Below are 22,122 nucleotides of genomic sequence, written 5' to 3'. Positions count from 1 at the left end.
AGAGAGGAGCTGTACTTGCATGACTAAAATAGCTGTCCAAGAAGCGTTTCAAAGATGGCCGCCGAGTGAAATGACTTTCCTGAAAGGGTTTTGGTTTCAAATTGATCATAAGTGTTACCTGTCTGTGAGGGGGGTGATGACCAGACGACCAGAGTTGCCCAGGTACTCGTAGCCATAGCGAAAATGTGTGTTGGTCTGCTTGATGACGCAGTCGTCTATGTCCTACACAAACAGACAGACATTTAGACTGTTGTGTTGATGACCTTCTGCCTATTCTATACGTTTTTTTCCCCCCTAACCTTTTCCCAGTACAGGCGTAGTTGGCACATCCAGTCGAAAGCGTTGACGTCACAACAGCCTGCTTTGGCCAGTTTGCTGATGACATCACGGGCGTGGACCTCCACGGTGACCAGCGCGACGATCTTCAAGCGCAGAATCTTCGTTAAGTTTCCTCGTATGGCTTCAGAGTACTGACTGAGCATGGACACCTAGGTAACACAATGCAAACACTCATTATCAGAAGACAGGCACGCTCAGACGCAACGCAAACTAATTTTATGGATCGGGGGTTCTGGATCAAACCCAGCCGCTGTTACTCCAAACATACTCGGTAAACATCAGCTGAGACGTGTAATGTAAATGTAAATTAACGTCAAAAAAATCCCCACCATCCTTAAGCCCAAGAAGCCATGCTCTGAGACTAAATCTCAACTCTCAAAGACAGAGACAGGCCTAAGCCATTCTCTGTGTCGCACTGGCTTTGGCTTATAAGATGTGATTGGATTAAATTCATTTGAGCTGCCGTCCTTAATTAACTTGTGTATGTAGTGTATCCTGTGCTCCAAGTACAAACACACATAACTCATTTCCCATAAAGGGTTTTGAGTGAAGTCAGTAGTGTATATGGAGTTCATCCACCAGTTATTAGCAGACTGGCACTGAATCTGTGCCCGCAAGACTCCACAGAGAGCTCCGCAGATTTCTGCAGAATCAAAACACCTGTCATTCAGGAAGCACTACAAATCCCTTACTGCTTGTGTGTTTGTTAATTAAATATTAGGGATACTTTTTATTTTGCTTTCAGCTACTTACAAGTGTGTAGTATCCTCAGCTTTATTTAACACCATAGAATGGCACAGAAAGTCTGCAGATTCTATCTAGATATAATTATTAGAATATTTAATGCTTTGGATAGCACATCTGACACTAAATGTAAACAAAAGTATAAAATATGAATTTACATGTTTTGGACTGTAACTATAATTAGTCCATGATATATATTAGAGGTGTCATTTCTATTACATTTTCGATTCTAAGGTCACGGTTCGATTCGATTCTCAATTTTTATCAAATCGGCCAATCGGGATGCTCTCTGTCTTACATGAACCGAACGGACGTGAAATGTGGGCGTGGCAGCATCGATTATTCCACGTTTTAATTCGATTTTCGAGGTCGATTGATTTCGATTTAAAATCGATTCGAAATCGTGACACCCTTAATATATATATGTATAGACATACAGTATACCGGTATACACACACACACACACACACAGTATATACACACACAATATATATTTATACAAATATTTATAATTAATTAATTAAATCTTTTTTGGGTTCAAACACTTTCCCAACTGTCGCTGATGGGATCAAAATGTAACTGTTGGATTCGGTATCTACAGACCTTTATTGTACATTTAATACAGCGACAATCCACATATTGCAGTTAAGGCCTAACTATCTTTCTTTACCAAGAGGACAATGGCAGCATAATTTATATAATTCATAAATTGGCCTTTTAGGTGTTTAAACCAGTGGCCTGTGAATCACTAGCCCAAATCTGTAACTGCTCAGCTCCTCTCACCTGTTTCTTTTTTAGTGATTTAAGGGCAGATGTATCTCCTCTCTCTTTGCTGGTCATGAGGGCTCTGGTGACATCTGTGGTCCACTGGATTTGACTGGCTGTGATCAACATCTGGAAAGACAAGTGTAATGGGGTAGAAGATGGACTACAAACTAGATGGACTACAAATCCCATGATTTAAGACACTATAAAGGGAAACCAAAGCAGGAAACGCTGTTTGGTGTCTTTCAAGGCTGTGTAATAGCAGTTGAAAACTAAGTTGATAAATAAACAGCATATAACTGAATTGGGAAGGTAAGGGTTGTGATTTATGATGACTAAAGTGAGTTTGTCCAGTTTTGTTTTGGTATTCTGATGGGAAGGTGTTGATTGGTGTTTCAGAGAATTAAGCAGATATATTTGAGAATACAGGTACTGATCTTAATTGTATTATTAAATTTGGTTTTAAGCTTCATTTTATAATTGTAATTTGTGTGTTATGTTTAATGGCTTTTGTAAATATTTTATAGTGCAATCATCAATATTTGCATTCTTTCTCTGTTTTAATTACAGATGATGCATGGTTGCCGTTTACTTTATGGAAAGCATTGGTGGCTTAAAGGGTGTCTGAAGAGATGACTTTAATGTTGAATTGAGTCTTGTGTATGGAAGTGGCAAAGTGATTGATTTAATTTGTGAAATTGTTTTTGTGTTTTGTTGTTTTGGTTGTTTTGGACCTACAACTGACGGTGGGGTTCCCGTTTTCTTGTGTATGGTTTACTCTGTTAAAGTCCCCATGAAATCAAAATTGACCATACTTACTTTGTTTGCCTAAATTGATCGTTTTGTGGTGAACAATTCATACATGCAAGTCAATCCACACAAAAAAAAAAAATTTGGCTTCGTAATCTTTTTTTTTTTTTTTTTTTCGTAATCTTTAATCAAATTTTGAAAATGCCCCTCCCCTCTGCATTGGAGGACCTTGCCTGATGACGTAGGCTTTACGGTTTGGGTAACATCCATAACCACACTCCTCCAACTGACAGCTGCTGTGTGTTTGCGAGCGCCGAGCGAGCATTGATTGACAGCGTGAGTAAACTTGCGTCATCCTCCATTTCAGAATGAAACACCCATTTTTCTAAATCCAATCAGGTGCTAGTTGGGAAAAAAAAGCCACGTCCACTATTTTGCCTCATTTAGTATTTCGTTTCTCTCGGAAATACGTCGCAACACTGGAGAAAAGTCGTTTGCAACTTCCGGTTCACGGGGACTTTAAGGTTTGGGGAATAGATTGTAGTGGTTTGATTTACTTTACAATTGTGGAGCTTGGAGTGAATTTGTGTTAAGTGAACTTGTGAGTGTGCAGAGCACACAGTTTCAGAGCAATTTCCATTGGATAGGATTGGGAACCCTGTTGTCTGTAGCGGTTATAATTTTGTTTGTTTTCTCTCTTTGCCAATTCGGATTACCCCATGTGATCCCTGTGAATATTGTTCAATAAACTTTGTTATCTTTGCAACGAAACACACTGTGGTTGTGGCCCTTTTGAGTTCTCATCTCTTGTGAGATGATGTAAAGCAAAGCACATCATGCTGTGTAATTGCTGCATGTACACACACACACACACACCTGTCCAGGCCAGTCTCGCACCCATTTGCCCCTCTTCCCTGGCATCTTCTTGAGAGCCCCGAAACAGTTCTTCAGACAGTCCTTCAGATTCCAGCGCATGGTTCGCTCGACATCACACAACCACGCCTACACACACAAGGCGAGAAGCTCAATGGAGAATGCGTTTGTCAAGAAAGGCTGTGTAGGACTGTGTGTTGGAAACACACCTCCACCGGCCCCTCCAGAAGAACAGGATGAGTGAAGTCAACAAACTCCCCATCAGCTGAGAACATCCCACTGGCCTCCGACTTCCTGTTACCGATCCCAACCTACACACAGATTATTAAACTAATATTCAAGCTGAATCCCATATATTTCGGAAATGACGTGATATAAAAATTGCTCAACTGCACATACAGTATCAGATTTTGGTCATGTCACTCAGCTGTAGTGTGTCTGTACCTTGTTGATGCGAAGACTTTTGATGTTGTCAAAGCACTTCTTGAGGTGCGGCTGCACAGCGTCAGGGTTGCGTGACTGACCCAGGATCTCCAGGAGGTCATCGTTAGACAGAAAGTAAAATCGAGGAAAGACCTGCCGTTTGGTCTCCAGGTACATGTCCAGCGACTTCTGAATCTCCTCTAACCTCGTGTTCAATTCTAAGAGCTTCTCTAGAAGACCTAAGACGACATAAAAAAGGCTCTTTCTTTACATGTTCACATCTTAGTATTCAGAAGTGTAACACATTCAGAGATGTATAAAGTACTAGAAACCCGGACTTGAGTAAAACTACAAGTGCTCTATCAAAAAAGTGACTTAAGCACCACATTTAAGTAGAAGTACTAAAGTTTTGTACTTGAGTATTGCAAGTGGTTTATTTTAAAATTCACTACTTAAGTACTAAAAGTAAAAGTACAAGTATTGTGTCATGTAATTATTAAAGAAAGCAGTCAAAAGTTTGAACTAGTAACTAGAATCAAATAAGGCGCTTTGGCAGGATACAAATTTGCTTTGGCGGCCGCCAAAAAAATGTCATTGCAGGACAACCCCTGCATTAGTTGTCAATGTGTGTGTCAATCAATACCATTACCCTATAAAACTGGCGTGTGATTTAGGCAGCACGAAAGCCAACTTGCAACCAATGATTCGTAAAATTTTTATAATTGTAACGAGTAACTAGCAGAACATTAAAAAAATATCGAAGTAAAAGTATTAAATTCATCGAAAATATCTACTGAAGTAAAAGTAGAAGCATGAGAAAAAAACAATACTCTAGTAGAGTACAGATACAGCATTTTAGTACTTAAGTACAGTACTTAAAGGAGCATTTCACCCATTGCAACATTAATCTTTATTGAAAGTGGATCATATATGTAGTCGAAATGTAAAATAATTTCAATGAAATGTGACTTCCTGCTTATCGTGACGCAAAATGACGGAAATAAGACACTTAAATCCTTATTTCTCCCATCTCAGGGGAAAATAAGGGCATAAACCATGACCATTCAAAAATATGACTGGGTTTCTAAAGATACAAAGCTTAATGCAAATGGGTGAAGTGACCCTTTAAGTAGTTCTACTTCATTACTATACATCTCTGAACACATTTTTCCAGTAGAAACCGCAACGCTTAATATGTCGACTGTAGAAAAGAAAGTCCCTTCTTTCAATCTAAAGAGCTTTATAGATGCTTAGTATTGGTTTCCATTAAGGATTCTATTAAAAGATGCTAAATTGTTGTTCATAGTTGTCACATTTTATTGATGATCTAAAAACATTGGTAACTGTACTCTCAATAAAATAATACTAGAACAATACTAGAAGAATACAATGTGTGTGTGTGTGATGGCAGTATTTGTGCTTTGCAGTTGTTTATTGTACATGTTTTTTCCACTCTAATAAAAAAAAAAAATCAGGAGGGAATGGTTGGGGGTCAGTGAGAAAAAAAAAGCTAAATCAATAAATCAACCAACATCAGAGAAATGTGAACATGCACATTTGCTGTTTAATTATTGAAATATTAACTATAATATTAATCTCAGAGGGTACTTCAAGAAAATAATTATAAAGTAAAAAAGGTTAGACTGACAAAAAAAGTCTGGGAATTACAGTTATGAGAATGCTGGAAGCTACAAAGATGCCTGAATGAATTATGCTTGCACCTCATTGTTCATTCAAATAATTCTGCATTGCAAAATTCTTAATGATTAACCTGCTTTGTGTTCTTTATGCAAAATAAAATGTTTTCCCTGGTGAAATGTGACCTGCCAAGGAGTGTTGCCAAGCTTGTGGTCAACTGAACTGACTTTCTCCAGTCAGGCATCTTTTACCACCACTGAGGACGGTGACCTCCAGCACCATCTCTTTATCACCTGGGTGGTGTGTTCCTCTGAGAGCATTTTTGTCCTCGTCGAGTCGGCCCATGATGATCTTCCAACTGGAGTTGACGTCATCAAACTCGGCCGTCTCACGAACCAACTGCTTACATATGTCATCTGCCAGAAAGATGTTCTGAAGAAAGAAAAATTAAAGAATGAGGTAGCAGCCCGAAACGAATATAACACTAGTGGTTGCTTGGAGCCATCACAGGTGTGTTTACAAACACTAGTACACACAGGAGATCCAGCCTGACCGCTACTGTTTAGTCTATAGTCAATAGTCACCTTTCATTTATAAAGCGCTTTTAACAATATAGATTGTTCCAAAGCAGCTTCACAGTGATCATAGAAAATTACAGTTACTTGAAGGGGTGTGCATAAGACCGACATGAGACCTTCATAATCATGACATAATACACGTCTTGAATATGAAGTAGGGTTTGTGCATGTTTATGACAACTGTCATTAAGTGTCTTTTGCTCAATAATGACATATTGAATGCAAATGTGACATTGTTTAAGATGACTTAAACCAATACATCATAACCTGTCAGTGTCTTTGTCAGGACAACTTGACATTAAATGAAGTTAATCTGTCATGTGGTTGGCTTTGACATTGGCTATCATGAGGCCATTATTATGTGTCATGAATATTTTTCGTGACCTCAACTACAGTCGTACACATTGAATTTGTCATTAAAGAGTTATAATGGCTTCATGACAGCCAATGTCAAAACCAAACACATGACAGTTTAATGTAATGTTAACCAATAAAGCTAGGTGCTTTCTTAAGTTTGAGAATTAATCATGTTTATGACAGGTTGTGTTGTTTTAGTAATGTCAAGTTGTCATGACAAAGACACTGTCAGGTTATGATGTGGTTTATGTCAAGGTGTCATAAAGACATCTCAAACAATGTCATATTTGCATTCAAAATGTCATAACTGAGCGAATGACACTTAATGACAATTGTCATAAACTTACACAAAACTTCATATGTCATGTCATGATTATGAAGGTGTCATGTTAGTCTTATGCACACCCATTCAAGTAAAGTGTTCCCCAGATTGTTTCAGCAGTTCTAGAATAAAAGTTAGTTTGATTGATTGATTGATTCACTTCCGTTGCAAAGATCATTCGTTATTAACTTACGGCCGTTTACACGACACCGTTCTAACAGAAAACACGCAACACGCTCCGGCCCGCTCATCCACACAAAAAAGTGACTGGTGGCTCGAGAATGCAAACCCTGAAATCGATTCCAAGGTGCAAGCCTTGAAAATGTTTGTAAAAAAAAAGGTTATCTCTGCGCAAACCTAAAAAACGCAGACGGCGTGCACATACGCATCTCGTGTTTAGTCAATAGGTACGCGCGTTTAGATATATATGTTTACTCTCCTCATCAGCTGCAACAGAACCAGTGTTGGGAGTAACGCATTACAAAAGTAATACATTACTGTAACATATTAGTTTTTGCTGTAACGCAGTAGTGTAAGGCATTACTAATCAATTTTCAGTAATATTTTACTCGTTACATGTTCAGTGAGGCTTGTATTACAGTGTATTGTCTGCTTTTACTTCTTAAAGGCAACAGACTATGTGAAAGTTTTAAAGCAGTCTTTTAGTGCCAGTTCAGAGCGGTCGCGTCTGTAACATTGTTTTTTCCTCATAAATGCGAACACGAAAACTAAAATAAAATGAATATTTTAAGTTCTATGGAGACTGGAGAGCCAACCCTTCCTCATCCGATTTGCGCAGTGTAATTAACAGAATTACAAAAAATCGATTTTGCCTCCTATTTTTTGTTCCCTAATGTTAAAAATAAAACATAGACTGATATTTGTCTAATGTCTGGAGTCCTTTAAGGAAGTAGCCTATATACGTTTCAATACATGAATTTTCTGAGAAGTTTTGACTGCAAATGTCATGTCCATAATGCTGGACTTCCCCAATTTTAAATAATTTATCCTCAACTAGTTTTGTGGTTAACTTCAAATAATACTAATAGCCTAATTTAAAGATAAGGCAGCATTGGATCTGGACGGCAAGGAGAATAACGCTGGAGTTGGAAGAGGTGTGTCACGATTCTGTAGGTTCGTGGATCTGAGTCGTGTGGCGAATGGCGATTTCGGTTTCATATTGCATATCGTTACAGCCCAAAAGTTAAGTTCTACTTAGTTATTTTGGTGAAAGTAACTCAAAAGTAATACATGAGTAATGTAACCATTACAATTCTGGGACAGTAATATTGTAAGGTAATGAATTACTTTTAAATAACAGTAACAAGTAATACCTAATGTATTACAGTTTGGAAGTAACTTGCACAACACTGAACAGAACAGATGTGTGACTGAACTCAACTACTATGAGTGTGTGTGAGATGATTGTCATTTACAGTGAGTTTGTGCCTCACATGTAGAGAGGACCCCTCTGTGATCTAATATTATTGGTGTTTATTGAAAAAGAGCCGTGTGTGAGGAAGGTCAGGAGTGTATATAGCTGGATAATGTAACCATAGTCTTTTAAAGCATATGAAAAGCATTTAACATGCTGTATAAAACTGTAGGAAGTGCTCCGTGTGTGTGCGTACCTCTAGATACATCCACTGCCTTTGTACCGTGAGGATCATTTCAATGATTTCCAGCACCAGAGACAAACAGCGTTCCCAGTGGTCAACTTCCTTTTCAAATGCTTTGGCGAAACGAGATGCTTTCATGACAGAGAGTGTCACCTGGTTATCCTCCAGAGCCTGGAATACTTCCACTGTTCCCCTGAGTACACACACACACACACACACACACATATATTTAGAAGGCATATTTGTGAGAACACGTCATAGACCAGGGGTTCTCAACCAGGGGACCAGGACCGACTAGGGGCCTTGGAACACTTCCAAGGGGACTGTAAAATAAGCTAAAACAGCTAAACATAGACATATTATATTTGCATTTGTTCTTTCAACAACTGCCTACTTTATCATAAGTGATAAGCACATTTCTTATACCTCTTATTTATCCACACAATATAAAACTGGCTGAAAACACAATCTACCACACGCATATTGTCGTCTGATTGATAATTTAAACCCTTTTTAGCATGTAAAAAGTATTTTAGCAGAACACTAAACATGCTAATCCCAACCTTCAGGTCATGCTTACAGAGCCCCCAAAGGGGAATTTACCCCTTTTTCCCCCCCAAATTTAGGAGAATTTGGAATTTACAGTTTACAGTTTATGGTTTAAGAACACTATAACCTTTTTCCTTTGTGCGCCTTAGCCATCTTACTATAAAGATGCGTTAATTCCTATTCCTAAAAAAACTAGCTAATTGCACAACTTAGTTTGTATGGAAGGTAATGCATTATGTTACTTTTGAGTTACCTTTTCTCACCTGGGCTTGGCTTGCTTGTTTTTTTTTAACAAAAAAAGCTATATTTTTGGCAAATGTAAAGGCCCTTTCTCGCCAAAAGTGCAAATGCAAGGGAATGCAAATTCAAGTCTGTACAGTAGAGGGCGCAGCTCAAACAAACCTGTGCTGCTGTTCTGGATTACAGAAGAATAGGACACAGGAAAAGAAACACTTCAGCAATAAAAACAAAAATTCAAGTAATGATTAATACATTTTTATAATAAAACTTTATATTTGTATTGTTTATTGTAATCTTTTATTGTTGTTCATTTTAGGCAGACAATTTTAAGATCTGTCCAGGGACAACAGATGAAAAATAGCCTTTTGGCTAATTCTGGTGCATTTACAGTAATGTCAATTAATGTACATTGTCCCTGTCAAATAACTAACTAAATAAAATAAAATAAATAAAATAAAAAAAAAAATAAAATAAAAAAAAACACCTAAAACTAGCATGAAATAAATGTTAAAGCAGAAATCAGGAAGCTCTAATGTCAACACTATCTCACGACCAATTCGTACGAATTTGACGCATGATTAAAAAGTGTCTAATTCGTACGACCTCACTCGTACCAATTCGTACGATTTGTCTAAACCCACGTGATGGTTAGGTTTAGGGGCGGGGTCAGGGGTAGGTCATTCGTACGAATTCATACGAATTGGTCAATTCGTAAAATATGTACGATTTAGCAAAATCGTATTAATTCGTACGAGTGAGGTCGTATGACTTGTTACGAATTAGCCACTTTTTAATCATTCGTCGAATTCATACGACTTGGTCGTGAGGTCGGGTTGGTAATGTGCTTGCTCCACACTTTCATGCGCGCTCAGTTCTCTCTGCATTGGATTGAGGGAAATAGTGCTTCAACAAGTGTACATCGAATGTGCACTCGAATTCAGAGAGGTGAACGAATGTAGGGAATGATGTCACTACAAAATGGCCGACACCCAATATAGTGGACAGGGAGCGGTTTCAGACAGCGCTCAGGTCTTGATATTAGAGGTACTGTCTTAAAGAAATGCCACATATTTTGCAAAAGGAGCCCTGCTAATTCATGCCGATGCTAAATCATCCATAAACCAGAAATTGCAACAAAAAAAAATCACGTGAGCACGTAAAAAGTTTCTCATGCGCACACAAATGTTTCTCATTAGCATGCAAGTTACGAGCGCACACACGAATGGTGACACTTTAGTTTAGGTTTCCATTCTCACTATTAACTAGTTGCATATCAGCACGCATATTACTAGGATACTGGCTGCAATGGTTTTCAGACTAAGATAATTATATTTACTAAACCTTCCCCGCACAACGCAACCTGTTCTATTAAAACATGATTTATGAGCGTTTAAAATAGTCAGGAGTGCTTCAAACCCCGCTTTTTGCTGATCTTAACTATGGCCAAACATGTACACGCACACAAAGCATATTTATAAAAGGCACATCCACAATACAACTGAAATAAAATAAGGTAATATAGAGAGAGCTCAAGGTTCTGTCTGTTATTCACTTCGACAAACGACCACATCCCTTTCTCTGGCGCGCGCACAGCTCGATGTATGAAGCAAACAAAAGAGAGGACAAAGTGAACAGCAGTGGCTCGCGACCCCCCTCCTCGGCGTGCCGCGTTGCCATGGCAGCAGCCTCACGCGCTGCCGCAGCCGTCTCCATGCCAACGGCACCTGATGTCCGCATGCACACGCAGAAGCACACTCGCATAGACTCACGCGAGCACACGAACCCGGAGGAAAGACACACAGGCACGAAATGTCACACATCTCTTGATTTCTCAGATTGAAGCCGCAGGTGTGTGTGTGTGTGTGTGTGTGTGCCATTCATCTCTGTTTGTCTCTTCATCTCCCCGAGCTCTAACCAATGCCGCTGCATGCAGAGTATGTGCATATGAGCAACGGAGGAGCGCTGCACACACACTTTGCACTTTCCACATCAATGTCAGTTGGCGAAGGACACAAAACTAGTGAAGAAGATGAGTGTAAATGCCTTAAAACAAGCTCTTCACACTCTCTGAGAGGGAAGGAGTAGTGAGGAAAGAGAGAAAGAAGAAAGGAGGAGGTGAGTGACAGTCGTGGGCCACATGACCTCCCGAGCGACAGCATGAAACCAGGCACAATCTCTGGCCTGCGGCACCTACAGCCTCACACTCAGAGGAATAATCTGTCTGTTTTCCAGTCCAGGCAACATGACAGACACATATAGCATTCGACACACATCACTGAAGCGGCGCCTGAGGGAAAAACACAAGTGAAGTCCAAGAGCATTTATGGTGGAGGTGAACGCCTTTTTCTCTCTGTAATGACTGATATTAGCGGAACTTGCGCTTGCATTTCATGAATATTTTAGTAGGGGTTTCACAACTACTGATTTTTGCTAGTCGACTAGTTTTGCATAACAGTCGACGACTAGTCGACTAGTCGTTAAATGGTTTATTCTAGGGGTGTGCGATATCACGAATAGTAAATTTCTCCACGATCTGCTTTTGAAGAAATATGGTAGGCTAGTATCGTGTTACAGTGTATTCTATCAGTTCTGGCGCCCCGTCTCAACTGTACAACGCGACGTACCCTACAAACCACACGTCAAGGAATAGGTACGGGACACTGCAATTCACAAAAGTTCATTGTTTGCATAAGCCTTGCCGGTTAAACATTTAATTCACGCGCTGTTCTAACGTGCGCTTTCCTGAGCGCGCGGCATATCCCCAACGCTCACAGCGCCTGAATACTGGACTAAGTTATCTTTCGAGTCTTATTATGCTAATACTGTTAAATACACACAATGTGTACATAAACAGAATTGTCTGTGTCTAAAGTGAAAGCAAACATTTGAGAGAAAATCTGGTGTAATATGCGTCTATATTAAACACGTCGCGTGCTGGTCTAAAAGCGAGAGTAGTACTCGTATTTTCCGCGCTTAAAAGCCTTTAATTTCCTCAATCCGGCCTTTTCTCAAGCCTTATAATCCGGAGCGCATTATATATGTATAAATGCTCGCGCTCGTGTCCATCTTCTGCCCGCTTTGTCACACGGCCAGTTCAACCTCGTATAAATCAGACACTGCTGTCAGGCTGCGAATGCAAGTTACGTGCCCGCCCCAGCGCGCTCACGCTTACTAAATAAACGCCTCACCTCCGACGCCGCGCACTCGCTGCATTCCCTTTAGCACATCAGTGGATGCATAACGCAAACCCAGTCAAACGTTTGAAAAATGTAATAAAAAAGGTCATTGAAAGTGCGCCTTATAACGCTTATAGTATATAGTTCTGCCGCTTGTACTTAAAGGGATAGTTCACAAAAAATATATCTATATCTATATATGTCATCATTGTTTCCGACTAGTCGACTAAGGCCAACAGCGCCAACTAGTGGTTGTGACAGTCGACTAGTCGACTAGTTGATGAAACCCCTAAGACCAACAGGTTAGAGCACAAAGACTAAGACACATTCTCTCATGTGCATTTGGTATCATTTAATTTAGATGAAATATTTTTTATCAGGGGGTGCCCCCTAATAGTTGACTGACCGTTAGTCGAAGAGAAGAGGCTTAGTCGGATGGTTACAGGAAAAAAACCTCCACAGGAAGTGGCGAAGTCACGCACGGCGGGTCCGTGTGGTAATTACAGTATGCAGGAAATCCAAACATTCGCACATCACACGTCGACCTCAAATATGGCTTGTCATTGGGACATGTTTTAACATAACTCTAATTTTAACTTGCATTTTTTCCTGGTAACAGCGGAAACCACTTAAAATGCTTATTATTATTACTCATATTCAGTGGTGGAATGTAACGAAGTACAAATACTTTGTTACTTTACTTAAAGGGTTAGTTCACCCAAAAATGAAAATTAAGTCATTAATTACTCACCCCCATGCTGTACCAACCCCGTAAGACCTTCGTTCGTCTTCGGAACACAAATGAAGATATTTTTGATTAAATTTGAGAGCTGTATAACTACCACATTGGCTCCTAAGGGACTGCCTCTTGACGGCCCAGAAAGTCAATGAAGAAAATGTTTAAATATCCCAAGTGACTACCGTGGCTCAACTATATGTTTATCAAGCGACGCGAATACTTTTTGTGCGAAAAAACAAACAAAAATAACGAGTTTATTCGACTATTTCTTTTCTTCCTTGTAGGCCAGAAACGAGACTTTCTTATAGATTTCCACGACGCATGCGCGAGACTTCAGATCGCAATTCTCGCGCATGCGTCGTGGAAATCTACGGAAATCTCGTTTCTGGCCTACAAGGAAGAAAAGAAATAGTCGAATAAACTCGTTATTTTTGTTTGTTTTTTCGCACAAAAAGTATTCTCGTCGCTTGATAAACATATAGTTGAGCCACGGTAGTCACTTGGGATATTTAAACATTTTCTTCATTGACTTCCTGGGCCGTCAAGAGGCAGTCCCTTAGGAGCCAATGTGGTAGTTATACAGCTCTCAAATTTAATCAAAAATATCTTCATTTGTGTTCCGAAGACGAACCCTGGGGTTTAGGGGTGTAACGGTACATGTATTCGTATTAAACCGTTTCGGTTCGAGGCTTCCGGTTCGGTACGGATACAAACCGAACGATTGCTTGGACCATTTTTCCTGCCGGCAAAATTCGCGCTGACGCGGCCAACACAACGTTGCGCAACATCAAATGGCAAGCGTAATGAAAGCAGAACGAAACTGCGCTACTCGTTATGTGCTTCATGGATCGTTTATCAGTTCGGACCAGCAACATCTGTGCAGCGCGAGCCGATCTCGATCAAGCAACACTGTTACCACACCGCGCTAAGAGATCCGGTAAAGAAAACATTTGAATTCGCCACTGAGGTAATAACATCGCTGCGAGATCTAGTGAGAAGCATTCACATTTCTCCGTTATTAACCGTAGATCTCTATTAGATCAAACAGCGCTGTCATGGAAACCAGGAGAAACATTGTGCCGTGAATGAACTAGTAATAGGCCAACTTTCGTCCACAGACCAGCAACATTTACCATGGATTTAATATAGTAACACTAACTGGAACCAGTTTGGCTGGAATGGTGAAATGCTTTCAAGTACTTCACACATCTTTTTCCAGCACTTCAAAATTCAAATATTATATAAATAAATATATATTTAAATGTTAATTTTAATGTGATGACCAAAACATTATTTGTTCATCCTTCAAAGATGAACCCCATTTATAAACCTGAAAGTTTCAAGATCTAGGAAAACTCACACTTATTTAAAAATATATTTTCTTTAAACAAATAGGAAATTTCTCTGGCATTTCTTTCTTTTTGCTGTATCGAAAACGTACCGAACCGTGAATTTTAAACCGAGGTACGTACCGAACCGTGATTTTTGTGTACCGTTACACCCCTACTGGGGTTCCATACTTGGCCAATAGAACCTTTTACCAAAAGAATTGGTTCTATATAGAACCATTTTGGAGTTCCATATATGGAACCATTTCTGGTTCTAAATAGAACCATTTCTTCTAAGAGTGTAGTCTATTAATAAATAATTCAAATGGCTCCTTGCTATTTTATTTCTTTGCAGAAAGCTTTATGCTTGAGCAGGGAATGGGCTGTATATTAAGCCCCCCCTCCCAGTATATATTTAAGTAATTCAATTGATATAAACGTGCGATTAGTCGAGTAATTGCTTAAATGAACGACTACGAGTCAACTGGAAAAACCTTTAGTTGGGGGGGGGGGGGGGGGGGCAGCCCTACTTTGTAATATATAAATCACACTAGTTTGCTAGTTTAGGTTTAGAAGGTCGGAAAGTCTCTTATGCTCGCCAATGTTGCATTCATTTGCTCAAAAATAGAGTAAAAACAGTAATATTGTGAAATATTATTACAATTTAAAAGAACTGTTTTCTATTTTAAAAATGTAATTTATTCCTGTGATCAAAGCTGAATTTTTAGCATCATTACTCCAGTCTTCAGTGTCACATGATCCTTCAGAAATCACTCTGTGCTGATTTGCTGCTCGTCGATGCTGAAAACAGTTGCACTAATTATTCTTTTTAGGAAACTGCAATTTATTGCATCCTTGCTGAATAAAAGTATTCATTTCTATAAAAAAATCTTACTGACCCCAAATTATATTCCATTATGATCCATTTAAGTATGTTTCTTAATATAATTGAAACACGACGTAATCATAATGCAGCTTTAATCAAGTATAAGTGCACTTATGAGGACTTGGTGTTTTGGCCTGAAGCCACCATAGAAATAAATCACAATAAACGCAAGTGATGATGCTTGAGAAAGAAGAACTCGTGCAAGTACGCTCTGACTTTCTGCATGCTACAGTATATGAAAAAATGACACATGATGAGCTCCTCTGCTCACAAACTTTTGGAATATGATCATCATTAAAATCATATATCAGAATATAACAGGATATATCCAAAGATGAATGGCAGAAAACCTGTTTAAATCCCCACAGCCAGGCAGTTATTATGAGCTTCAAGCTATTACAGTATAAGTGGATTACAAAGGCTGTCTATAACTGCAGAAATATTTCAGAACTTTAATCCCAACATTACTGATCAATGTATAAAAAGTGATTCAATTTGCCAACTGTTTGGCTGTGGAAGAGCTTAAAAATATGCTAATCTTTTATCTGTGGAAGTGGTTCAACGCTATTTAACAGGTGCTAAATGCTCATTAATACTTGTATTCATTAAGGACACATTAACGTGACATTTATAATGTTTCGAAAAGGTTTCTATTACAAAATGGTCTTTTTTTAACCTTCGATTTATTAAAGATGTCATGGTTTCATAAAATATATATTATGTCAACATTGATAATAATAATAAATGTTTCTTAAGCAGCAAATCATCATATTAGAGTGATTTCTGCAGGATCATGTGACATTGAAGACTGGAGTTATGATGCTGTAAATTCAGCTTTGATCACAGGGATAAATTACATTCTGAAACATATTAAAAAAGAAAATATTTCTTTTAAATGTTAATAATATTTCACAATATCGCTGCTTTTTGACTGTGTGTTTGATTATATAAATGCAGCATCGGTGAGCATATGCGGCTTCCTAATCACTTTTAGCAACTTTAGCACACCCAATATACAGTATGTACATTATTTGATTAATCTCCTTCATTTTTTTTCCATTTATGTATTGGTAATTTTGTTTATTATAGTCTACAGTTGCTATCAATGTAATAGAATTGTTTAGACAGAAATTTGTGTAAAAAATAAAATTGTTAAATATGGATGAAAGCAGTACAGCACACACTCAGAAAGATTGTAAATGATCACCTCTGTTTTAAGTGATCACACACTCGACCCGCCTGCCGCAGGAACTCTGATTTCGACCAATCACAGGAGCCCTGCTCAATCTCCTGTCCTCTCAACTCTTCATTTCTCTCTGACTCTGACTCACACACATGAACATTAGCAGTGGGAAAGGTGCAGTGATGACAGGATTCATTCTCTCCGTATCTCTCTCACACACACACACACACACACACACTGCATCTGACATATTTATCTCTCTCATCACATCATGTAACTGTGTGTCTTCACTGCAGGCTGTTCTCGGAGGAGCAGCAGGTGAGAGAGCGGACTACATTACTACTGATAACTCACTTATACACAAGCACATATAACTATCAAAATAAGGGCAATGTCATTAAAAAGACAGCAATATTTGCATTTAATGTATTTGCATTCAATTTTTTTAACCGTGTAAAATTAAAACTAAAGGAAATTCTGCGCACAATTATGGCTGTTACCTATCAAATCAACATAAACTAAATAATGAACAAGTTATCAATACAATAATCCCTGCTGGAATGCTTCGACATAATTTCGACTGGTCCTTATTTGGGATTCTGCGGCTCTATGAGTGTTTGGGAGGGGTTTTCAAAGCTAATTTAATAATACTTTGTTCAAAACCCACTTTTATTAGATACACCTTCACCAGTAGTTGCCTCTGAGACATCTGAGATATATGACAGTCACTACAGTGTCTGACTGCAGTGCAGTCACTAATACCATAGTTATCACAATGTCAAAAAATATCACGTTAGATTGCAGACAAGAAAAGATTCATTACTTGTGAAACTGCAAACAGCACAAAATGGCGGAATATGTCCCGTCTTCTAATAAAAGAGGCAGTCGCTGGTTGGTGAATTCATTGTGTAACTTCATTGCATCCAGTTTGATTTCGACAGTGAGTCAGGCAGAGATGAAATATCAGATGGATTTGGAAGTCATCAGCATAACAATGAAAGTCCACACTTGTGTATGATATCAAGCGGTTGCATGTAGAAGAAAAAAGTAACGGACCAAGGACTGAGCCCTGTGGAACACCCTGTGTCAGTGGAGTTGTGGTGGACTTATAGCCTTGCATGGTGACACACTTTCAATCAGTGAGATGAGAAATGAACCAGGAAATAGAAAAACCACCAATTCTGATATAAGAAAGACAGGAAATGAGAATTTGTAAACCAGTGTTGTAGTACTCGAGACTCGGACTCGGTCTCGAGACCATATTTTAATGGTCTTGGTCTTGTCATGGACTCTTGTGCATTTGGACTCGGAATTGACTCGTACCTGAACATTTTTTTTTTTAGGACTCGGACTTATTCCCGAGTCCACTCGTGTTCAATTAAAAATATTTTTCGTGATTATTAATGTATGTTAATAAAATATTTCTTTAATTTGATTGACACGCCCAGTGATTGGTGATTTTCTAGTGCGAAACTGCGCATGACAAATTGTAATAAAATTGCTTTTAACACCACCTACTATGTGGCCTTTTTACCCTAAACTGATCATATTTTTTAAACTCAAAGTAAATTCAGTAAAAAAAAAAAAAAAGGATTTCTCTAAGTAAATAAAAGTAAATTAGGTAATCAACCCTCACTGGTCTCGGTCTCGACTCGGACTCGACCGTCTCTGGTCTCGGACTCGACTCGGACTCGACTCTCTATGGACTCGGTCTTGACTCGGACTCGACTCTCTCTGGTCTCGGTCTAGACTCGGACTCGAGTGAGGTGGTCTCAACTACAACACTGTTGTAAACCCAGAATGCAAGGATATCAATAACCATACGAATGAAAAAGAGCCGTTTCAGTACTGTGAGATGGGCAAAATCCGGATGGACAAAGTTCAAAAAGACCAATTAATGTCAAGTATAATCATATTTGAGAGGCTACTACTTTCTCTAATATTTTTGCCAGAAATGGTAAATTAGAGATTGGCCTGTATTATTCATATTTAAATGATACAGGCCAGATATCTTAAGGATGGCTGTGACTGCAACAATTTTTAATTCCGCAGGGACAATAGCAGACACTTAACCACAATTCACCAAACTGGTTATGATGGGTGAAACACACACTTTAAGTAAAACAGACTTTTTGTCATTTCAATCTTAATTTAAAATAACTACAGAGTACACACTGATCCAATGATTCTAAAAAATAAAAAAATAAAAAATGGATAAATAAAACAAAAATATCAGCCACTAAAGAGCATGCGAATACGATAACAAATAAAATAGGGGGCATCCTGTAAAGTTTTGTCAGATTTGAATTAATTACAAAAAAATATATATAAACAACAATAGGATAAATAAAGAGAATCACCGACTAAATGTTCCCTCTGTATCCCCATTTATAATGTCAAACAAGCTCATAGATCAAGAGTGCTTATTTATCTCTCCCTCTGTTTCATAGCAAACACAATTCCACAACCTCTTTGAACGAGTCTACTGTTGTGTGTGTGTGTGCGTTTGATCAATGACTTTTCCATTCGCCCCGCTGTCATGCAGGGAGTTCATGGTGAAGCTCATATTTACGGCAGGGTAGCGAGTCCTGCAATGCCCTTTATCTCTCTTCCCATCTCTCTCTTTCTCCCTGAGCCCAATCAGGGGGCTTGTGGATGTTAATTGAATTGGGCTGGGGGTCTCTTTCTAATGTGCAGCAGATGGCCAGGACATTCCTGCTTCCTTTATCTCGCTCTCTCACACACACTCACACGTGTAAACACACATATGCACACACACTAGGTGGCAGTGTTGTACTACCCTGGCCCAATGAGTCACGCTTAAAGCCATAATGAAGTAATGAATACTGATTATCAAGAGAAAGTGACCATGGGTGCGTCTCAATCAGTATGTCCCATGACAACATCCTTGTTGTACAACGTCACGAGTGTTATTTAAAGGAGTAGTTCACTTTTGAAAAAACTTTTGCTGATAATTTACTCACCCCCATGTCATCCAAGATGTCCATGTCTTTCTTTCCTCAGTCGAAAAGAAATTTAGGTTTTTGATGAAAACATTCCAGGATTTTTCTCCATATAATGGACTTCAATGGGAACCGGATGGTTCAAGTATCAAAAGACGGTTAATAACAGTTTCAGATGCAGCTTCAAATGTCTTTAAACGACACCAGACGATGAATAAGGGTCTTATCATGCGAAACGATCGGTTACGTCAAAACTTATTCCAAAAATGTAACTTTTATAAGGACAAATGCTAGCCTTGCTATATTCTGTGAGGCGCGTTTGCAACGTCACATATTACGTAATTACGTTCAAAAGGTCACGGGCGACGTAGCCAGAAGTACAGAGTCAGAGTGTTTACAAGTTGAACGCATAGGTTGAACGTGCAAACTAACTCAAACACCGTTTACAAAAAAAGGAATTAAAAGGAAAAACAACGATGTCGGACGATTTTGATTCTGTACTTCCGGCTACGTCGCCCGTGACCTTTTGAACGTAATTACGTATTACGTGACGTTACAAACGCGCCTCACAGAATAGAGCAAGGCTAGCATTTGTCCTTAGAAAAGTTACATTTTTGGAATAAGTTTTGAAATAACTGATCGTTTCGCATGATAAGACTCGTATTCATCGTCTGGTGTCGTTTAAAGACATTTGAAGCTGCATTTAAACAGTTATTAACCGTCTTTTGATACTTGAACCATCCGGTTCCCATTGAAGTCCATTATATGGAGAAAAATCCTGGAATGTTTTCATCAAAAACCTAAATTTCTTTTCGACTGAGGAAAGAAAGACATGGACATCTTGGATGACATGGGGGTGAGTAAATTATCAGCAAAAGTTTTTTCAAAAGTGAACAAATCCTTTAAATACTTTACATTTAGTCTTTTCAGTCATAAATGAATTCTAAATGTCAGCTAGGTTATGTTCAGTACCTCTCAAATATGTTTATGCTGTCATGTGTGGTGAGTTGGCTCGCGTGATTGTTTCGCACTTGAGGTATACAGTGAGCATAAATGCTCCATGGTTTTCAGGACTTAAAACGGCTTGTCTCTATGATCAGAGCCCTGACTACTGAACGAGAGTGCCGATTGAGATGCACGCCATGTGTGAGTAAGAATGTGTAGCTTTGCTCTCTGTTTATAGAGTAAACTTAGTCTTGCTTACCCAAGTAAACAGCCTAGCTAGACCGTGTACCGACCGTTTAAAAACGCCGTCTAGATGGGCATCTCACTTCATTTTTGAACAGCTTATTATTACTAGAAAATCACACAAACACACACACACAGAAAAGCACATAGAGGTGGACATGACCTCTCAAAATACCGAGTCATCAGCAAAGCAGGGCTGGGACGTTCATCCGCAGCTGTGTGTGTGCGTCAGGACAAAAATGTGCGCTGCGGCAAATTTGAAATAAAGTACAGTGTTGGTCTTCATTTAATTACAAGAAGTAGCATATGCTAAAAGTGTTTGCACGCACGTTTTGTCCCGCGTCATTACAGTGCGTTTCGCCCACTCGATGTTACGTTACGACTGCCAGGAGAGTCTTTCGGTCAGTCGAACCTTTTAATGCGTGTCTTGCAGAATTGTCACTCTTGCAACTGCAGAGCAGGCAAAGAGATGTTTCTGTGCACCGTATTTCTACAATGTGTGTGTGTCTACAATGCAGGGCTGTAGGTGGTAATTACAGGTGATTTGCACTCCGTCCTGCTAAATGTGTGGAAACGCTCAATTATAAGTACACGGCAGCAAACAGAAAGCCTCTTCACTGCAGGACCATTAACACACACACACAGCTCCATCTGTGCGTGCGCACACTTCAGCTTCTATCATGAATACTATCATCATTAATCATCTTTTCTCCTTGCGGACAAGGCTGTCTGTTATTGAGAGCCTGAGTAATTTGGAATTGATTCTGTCCCCGGTATACAACCCCACCGCTGAATACTAAACACAGTGTTTGTTGATATGGCATATACACCACTGACAAAAAAAAAGAGAGGAAGAAATAGAGTGATCAAAGAGGAGAGAGGGAGAGCTAAAGATAAAGCATATGTCCACCTTTTGTTGCAGCACTGACGGGGACGAACAATACCAGCAGGTATGTGTGCTAAACAGGGGGGAGAGAGAGAGAGAAACCGCGTCCTTCGCTGTTCTGCGGGATCTAAGCTTCTAGAAATAAGCAATAAAATCCTCTTCCTCTATATATCTCTGTTCGCTCGCTTTTTTTCCTTCACATGCCTACCTGTCAGTGAGACACCACCCCCTGTGGTTCTCTCTCTCTCTCTCTCTCTCTCTCTCACAGGTGGGAGACAGTGACGCATATGACAGGTTATTGCACAGAAAGCTGCAGTCCTTATGACTCTGCGCATTAGTGCATTACGCAACACTTAATATTCAGTAATATTATTGACTTGACTTCAATGACACTATGGTAAGAACATAACTTGAGCTGGATGAAGAGCAGAGATGGTTTTACAGCTGATTGACTGTAATCCGTTTTATTTTTTCCCAAATTTTTTCCGTTTTAATTTTTGGGAATTCGTTTTTTTTTTTTTACCCTTGACTGTTATTTTAGTTGTAAAAATAGTATGCTTTTAAAGTTAATAATTA

General features: G+C 39.0%; 1 protein-coding gene across 1 annotated transcript in view; it reads right to left on the bottom strand.

The window, feature by feature from the left end:
* The window catches only part of dnah2 (dynein, axonemal, heavy chain 2), a 224,084-nt gene that overhangs the window by 106,634 nt on the left and 95,328 nt on the right, over positions 1-22,122 (bottom strand). The window contains exons 29-36 of the mRNA XM_089130887.1: positions 8,421-8,601; positions 5,826-5,964; positions 3,916-4,133; positions 3,681-3,782; positions 3,475-3,600; positions 1,867-1,977; positions 300-488; positions 119-222 (exon numbers count right to left, since the gene is read on the bottom strand). Coding sequence (XP_088987013.1) covers positions 119-222; positions 300-488; positions 1,867-1,977; positions 3,475-3,600; positions 3,681-3,782; positions 3,916-4,133; positions 5,826-5,964; positions 8,421-8,601 — 1,170 coding nt within the window. The remainder of the gene's footprint in view (positions 1-118; positions 223-299; positions 489-1,866; positions 1,978-3,474; positions 3,601-3,680; positions 3,783-3,915; positions 4,134-5,825; positions 5,965-8,420; positions 8,602-22,122) is intronic.

This window comes from Pimephales promelas, chromosome 1 (genome assembly GCF_988280905.1).
Source record: "Pimephales promelas chromosome 1, fPimPro1.hap1.1, whole genome shotgun sequence".
Classification (NCBI taxonomy): Eukaryota; Metazoa; Chordata; class Actinopteri; order Cypriniformes; family Leuciscidae; genus Pimephales; species Pimephales promelas.
The sequence above is the reverse complement of the archived record's forward strand: the minus strand, read 5'-3'. Positions and strand labels throughout refer to the sequence as shown.